The following is a 6872-nucleotide window of genomic DNA, read 5'->3' on the forward strand; positions in this document are numbered from 1 at the left end:
AACATAAACTTGAGGAATATAAGAATTTAGGTGTTTCATTGCATAAGGTTTCTATTGGCCTGTTTGTAAAATGCTTACAACTATTGTTGACTATCTGTAAAATGCTTACAACTTTTGTTGACTATCTGTAAAATGCTTACAACTTTTGTTGACTATCTGTCCATAACTTTGTTAGGGTTGAATTCCAAATCAAGTTATTTTAAAAGCCTTCCGTGAATTATGCTTGGCTAGCTGTACTACATCACAATATTGCTTGCCCTGCTGAAGTACGAACTCTACACAGGAAAGCAGTAAGCATCTATTTTTCCGGTACCATAATTAAGAGAGCAAGAACAAAGTTTCTAGGGTTTTATGATATCCATTATGACATTTGTGTTGCTTTGCTGGGTATAACTTAATTAGTGCATCCTTCCTCTTTTCTATAAACTTATTTCTTCAGATCGACATGGTTTATTTTCATATCTGATTTGATGCACGCAAGAACTATGCCTATGGTTTTTGCAGGAAGGGCCTGGAGTAGTTGCAGTTGAGTCACTTGACATATATGTGTACAAGTTTGATCCTAGCCGGTGGGGAGATTTGGCGTGCTCAGCGGTGTGCCATTGGAAAAGCTTCAGACTGGCTCTGCTAGAGGTTTTAATGCTATGTGCAGACATGGTCTTTTGACTTTCTAAATTTGGACAAGTTTTTGTAGGTGAGTGATTTTTGTGCCCTATGGCTGGAAGCGTCCTGATAATACACAATGTGCTTATACAAATCATTTGTTAAAAAAGCGCTAAGCTCTTAAGTAGTCGCTTAGGGTTCGCTCAACACTTAAGCAGATGCTTAGTTATGCTTTTCTGAACAATGATTCAAATAAACCTTATATTTTATACATCGTTTTCTCTTTTATCTGAAGTTTCATTCATACAATATCTTTTTATATGTTGCAATTGACTTTTGATATACAGGAAGTGCAGACCATTTTGCTTCTTTCAGATCTCAATACAGCTAGGAGACATGTCACTGTCTATGCTTGCATAGCTGTGTATGCATTACAAAGAAAATCATTTTATGCATCTTGGCACCTAGCTTATTGTACCGACTGTCTTTACATGGTGAAACTTCCGCAGTCACTGAAGTCTTTATAGTATAATTCTTTCAAGTTCATGTTATAGTGACGAGCAAATACTGTAAAATGCATGTATATCTAGGTTAGATATTTTGTTATCCATAAATTTAACTGAGCATAGAAAGAACATACTGGAACAGAGCAGTTTTTGTGTAATACTGTCATCTTGAAGTGAACTGAATCTTTAGTGTCAAGGCCTAATTGTTTGACATTTAGTTAGTTGCACATAATAATGCATTTATGTCTGTTAGGATACGTAATTGCGGCCACCTGAACCTTTGCTTCCCTTCTCTCAGTTTATCTAGCTGCAACTGCTAATTGGTCACAAAACTGCAAATTAATGTGTCATGCACAACATAGTTTGATAATACCACTGCTGGTGCTTCATGGTTCAAAAATTACATGTGTACACATTCTGTAATTTTTCCTTTATGTCAAATGCTGAGTTTGTTTTTCGATTTAGAAAAGTGATATATGCTATGTTCACAATTTTAAGTGTTACAAAACCATTCTAAAAACTTAAAACGGTATTTTAACTACAAAAGGGCATCACGCTGTTCCATGTTGTGGTCTTCCTTGCAGGCATGTAAAATTTGAGGCTCGAGGCTTCGTCACAAGATGTGACCTGTCTGGCTTAGCTTCTTCTCGGGAGATTGCCATCAAGAACTGATAGGTGCAAGTCTCTTTGCGATCCGGTGCCGCCCTTATTTAGGTGCCTTTATGCTCATCATGTGCCAGCATCAACTAGATGATGCTTGGCGAACAGATAGAATGATGTAAGTGCGATAATGTGGAAGCAATAAGAACAAAAGACTGATCCCAGCAGGCAAAATACAATTCTAACACTATACATATGGCCACCGAGAAATATGTTAATGCACGTGTACAAACCCTCTATGACAATGATGCTACAGCAAAAACGTCAGTCCTTGCATCATTTCATAGAGGGCCCACTATACTCACAACAAAGAAAAAAATGCCAAGAGCTAAAAATGGGCGCGGCAAAGCGCGCAAGGCCCTTCTAGTATTACCTATCATGACACTTTATTAGGTAGAACGGTGCATCACAAAAGTACCTTTGAAAGTTCATTGCCTCGTGGATGGTTGAAAGATCATCTACGTACACTGAGGGATTAGGCGATGATGAAAAATCTTACTGAATGTTGTCACAGAAAAGGTAGACTGCAAGTCTGTAAGGGAAATTGTTGAATGGATCACAAAAACAATAATATATCATGGGCTTCAGATGATTGGCACTAGAATGTATCATGCGCTTAAGATAATTGGCACTATCCTATGTCCTTGTCGAAGATGGCTAGGACAAGAAGTCCTTGGTCACTAAGACCAACCTACTCCTTAAACTAGGACTTTTTCCAACCACTGAGAGAGATATTCACACGAAGTAGGTGATAGTCAGCTTTTACAAACTCTGGAATCCTTCACAAATCACCATGATGATTTTCAATTGACACACTAGCCGGCTAGGAGCCACATACCCTTCAAGAAGTGACAAACCTTTGCTAGCACTTGGATCTTGAATCCTTACCAACATATTGGTTTCAGAGTCACTCTAGATCTCACATAAGTATGGAGCGGAGGTGTAGATCTAGGTGCACAAGAGATAGAGCAAAATTAGAACAAGCAAAAAAGCGCTATTTTCTCAGAAAAAAACGCTTGGAATTGTGTGGAATGACCGTGTTTTTTTTCCTTAGGGTACTTAGTTATCTTTATAGGCAAAACACGAAGTCCGACTGTTTAAAAAAACTAGCCCGTTAATACCGATTGATTAAATTCGGAGGTACCAGACTTGTACAATTTAAGTAACGGGTGGGAAAACGGAATCTTTGATGGACTAGATGAAAATACATTCGGTGGTACCGGTACTGAGAATGTGAGCATTCGGTGGTAGCAACCTGAGAATCTTGCCTGGAGATGCTGGGTCGAACAAAACAAACTCAACAACAGAGTTGGAAAGAAAAATGTCAAATATCTGCTCTGATGTTCCAGCAATATTTTTCAATAAATGGTGTTTTATTAGTTATAAATTTTAATTATTACATCTGGTCTATAACTGCTCAACATCCATCATCCAAAACAAAATAGTAGTAATAAAAGTAAAAGGCCCGGTACAAGTAATCATTTGGAGAACTGCATCTACACCTAACCTGGTGGAGTCCAATTATGAGATTCCGCTCCCATTCATGTCGGCTAAAAACTTCCATCATCGTGTCCTTCAACCGTATTGACACTTTCATAAACAGGTAGTGGTTCTCCACACGCTGTAGAGAGGCTAGGAACGGAGCAAACTTGTGCACGGGTAGATAAGCTGCAAAAGGGAGCATTTTTTATCATTAAAATCTTATCATTTCTTCATAGCCAAAGCGACCAAATAACATCAAGTGTTTCAACCCTAACAAGTATTTTGAACTTATGATACATTCCATTGAGCCAATTCTAGAACATATTAGCAACTATATGTGACGGATATAAGGTAGAACCTATTTGGATGATTGACCATATATATTAAGAAAACGAGCATTGGAAGAATAAGTATCTTATAATGTCATCTTGATGGTAAAAGACACACTTTTTTACTTCCTTACCAATTGCATGTTGTAAGGTTGTCTTTAGCGAGAATAACTCTGCATGAAGATATCACGCGAAAACCTTAGTTTTCAGCGAAATCTTTATTTTCCAAATATTTTTATCATTATCAACCAGTTCAATAGATAATCAACGCTCTGCACATAGTATCCACACGAATTTACCATTCTCATTTAAACTCCATCAAAACTCGTATGTCCATTGCGTCAACTAGACAGAAGACAAAAGCTAAATCAATGCATTTCAAGATGCAAGCCGGGCTCCAATAAAATCTCTTCTGGACGTCACATTCAGTGGTGAGGATTCCAACACCTTAGCTAAAGTATACCTGACATAAACAAAGAGTCAAAACAAACATCCGCTCATGTGAGTAGAAATACCGGGATGAAAACATCCGGAGGTACCAGGAAAGTGTAAATTATGGTGTTTGGAAATTGTTTTAGTGAAATTTGAAGGAATACTTTCGTAAAGTTTGTAGGAATTTTTTTTTCCTTTTGCTTTGCCAAGTGACCCTCTTAATACTATGACATACATATAACTCAATAAGTTGTAAATTACATTGATACGACCCTATATATTTTCTAGCTTAACATTGATCCATCGTGTCTCAAGCATGATGCACACAAGCATGACATGTTGTTCTTCAAGCATTGAAATGATCACTTAAATACTAAGCAATATTCACTATAATGTTTTATGCAATATGAATTAAAACCCTACAACTCTTTCATAAAATTGTTTGTTTCCTAATTGGCTTCTCATAAAAATTATGATCTCTCTCAAAGTACAAATTACTTGCGTGGTTGAGCGTATAGAACAGGGTTTGGGCCACGGATTACATTGAGTGGCGAGGTTGGCCGAACACTGCCACATCCCAACAAATATGAAGCGGGAATCAAAGAGAACACATTATGTTCCAATAACGGTGCTACACCCCGAGAATATGGAACATGGTTAAAGACTAGCTCATTCTTTCGGACATTGGCCTTCACCTGTGGTGCCAATGCCAAACCGTTAAACATTAGTGGTGAACGGTCGCCATGTCCAGAAGTGCCCACGGAAAATCGATGTCCTCCATCATCATGTTGGTCTCTTGAAAAGTTCAGATCAAATGAGCGTAATGAGACCGTCTTCAAGAACACATCCACCATGCGGACCACTGTTTTTTGATAGGATCAAGCGCGAGGTGTCGGTGCAGGCATAGACTGGAGCAAACCATTTGGATACTTTTATTTCGAGAGAGTAGCATTTTGCCACACTTTTTATACGAGTCAAACTCTCTCTTAAGCTTCTGCTCCAATTAGGAAAAAGTTGATACATACATGAGTGTAATATTTACACAAGCAACCCTATTTTATTCTTACCTTTCTCATATTCCTACATTTTAGAGACCATGTGAATCAAATACAGTAGACAGTTTCAAAAAAAAAATATGATATATTCACAGTACATGAGTGCAAGTTATACAGCTGTATGCCGTAGTCCCGCGGCTGGAATTATACAAGTCGAACACTAAGTGTATATTTGACTAATCCTTGTCTAAGAAAATGAGAAAACCTGGCGATGCTTAATCACAACTGTTGGGTCATTTAACCCCAGCACAATATACATGTGTCGTAGCCCCGCCGGTCCTAATCGCGAATCTGCCCGCAGTATTCCGGCGCCACCCACCGGACCCAGCTGCCTCCTGCCGGCAGCAGCCAGCCAATGAGCACGCGCCGGCCGAACTGTCCTCCGAACCACCGATGCCTCCGGTCAGGAGGTGATCACCAAAAGCGAGCGAGGAGGCCGGCGCGCGCGGGGGGCCGCGGCAGCAGGCGCGACCGGCACAGCGGGCAGGTGGTCCGGCCGAGGTCGATCCAGCCGTCGATGCAGGCGCGGTGGAAGGCGTGCGCGCAGTTGCCCAGCCGCCGCACCTCGTCCGCCGCCTCCAGTCGCTCCAGGCACACGATGCACGTCGCCGGAGCCGGGGCGTTGGGGCAGGAAGGGTCCGGACGGCGCGCCTGCGGCAGCAGCAGGGAGCGGAACTCGACGGCCGGGAGGCGCTCCTTGACGTCCTCCGGCAGAGGCGCGCTGTCGGCGGTGACGGAGCGGCCGGGCGGCGCGCGGCAGAGCGCCAGGAGGAGCGCGTGCTTGATGACGGCGAGGAGCTTGCAGAAGGCGATCACCGGCTTCGGGACCGCCACGCAGTAGCTCACCAAAGGGAACCCCATGGTCGGTCGGTCGATCACCGGCTGTCGCTTGCGGTGGTGGTCGTGGGTTTACGGTGAAGAGGATGCTCCGGGATATGACCTGACCGGCTCAGTCGGGAGGAAAGCGCGCGAGCTGGCTGGTTATATAGAGCGGGAGGAGCGCGGCAGAGAGGGATAGACGAAAGCAGAGTCAGTTTCACCGTAGTGTCGTCTCCCGACACTGGAAGCTGCCCAGGTCATGGTGACAACGTTTGACAGACCGCGTACTGGTAGAGGCAAGATCATTTCGGCGACGTTTCATAGGGGATTTTAGCCTGGAACGTTGACGCGAGCTCATGATTGGTGTGCGAACTGGATGATTCCTGCCATGTTCTCAAGAGATATCCATATCCCAGACAGAAACTCGATCCTGGAGAAATACGATTAAATCTCAGCAGCTCTGTTTTTTTTCTAGAGCACGCACTGCATGCGTATCATATACTATCAAGAGCATCTCTAACAAAACAAATATAAAAGGGCACCTAAAACTAGTGCCCCATAAATTATACATCACCAAAAACTGAATGCATGCCACCTGTGCAGTTTTTGGTTTACAGCATGGTGTATTTTAGGGCAAATGTAATCCCAAAACCGGAATTCAATAAATCGGTAATGGATAGGTTTTAAATTCAACAAAAGGAAGCAGCATTTTTTCGACAAATCAAACATACGCGTTGGTGCTAGTCCACGCTGACATGCCATGCCACCCACCTCGCTGTGTTGGAGCCGTCATTGAGCCCACCGCCAAGGAGAACGAGGGAGAAGGAGTCACTATCGACCTCGCCCGGGTGGGATAAACAGATGCGGTTCTGCAGCCAAGACCTACAGGTTGGGAGAGTCACGATGTTAGCTGACGCGAAAAATTAATTGTTGGCCGACGATGCCACTCATGGTGTTGACGGTGCCGCTTATGGTGTCAGCGACAC

At 42.5% G+C, this 6872-nt stretch overlaps 1 protein-coding gene and 1 long non-coding RNA gene across 2 annotated transcripts; one reads left to right on the plus strand and one right to left on the minus strand.

Moving 5' to 3' along the window:
- LOC124688060 lies at nucleotides 1-1959 on the plus strand. The gene is made up of 2 exons (XR_006998418.1): nucleotides 1-290; nucleotides 505-1959. It is a non-coding gene; the product is annotated as an uncharacterized LOC124688060 (long non-coding RNA).
- Nucleotides 1960-5481: 3522 nt separating this feature from the next.
- LOC124690523 (E3 ubiquitin-protein ligase RHA1B-like) lies at nucleotides 5482-6006 on the minus strand. The gene has a single exon (XM_047223899.1). The coding sequence runs from the start codon at nucleotides 5926-5928 to the stop codon at nucleotides 5482-5484; it is 447 nt and encodes a 148-aa protein (XP_047079855.1). The 5' UTR covers nucleotides 5929-6006.
- Between the last annotated feature and the right edge of the window lie 866 nt (nucleotides 6007-6872).

This window comes from Lolium rigidum, chromosome 2 (genome assembly GCF_022539505.1).
Source record: "Lolium rigidum isolate FL_2022 chromosome 2, APGP_CSIRO_Lrig_0.1, whole genome shotgun sequence".
NCBI lineage: Eukaryota > Viridiplantae > Streptophyta > Magnoliopsida > Poales > Poaceae > Lolium > Lolium rigidum.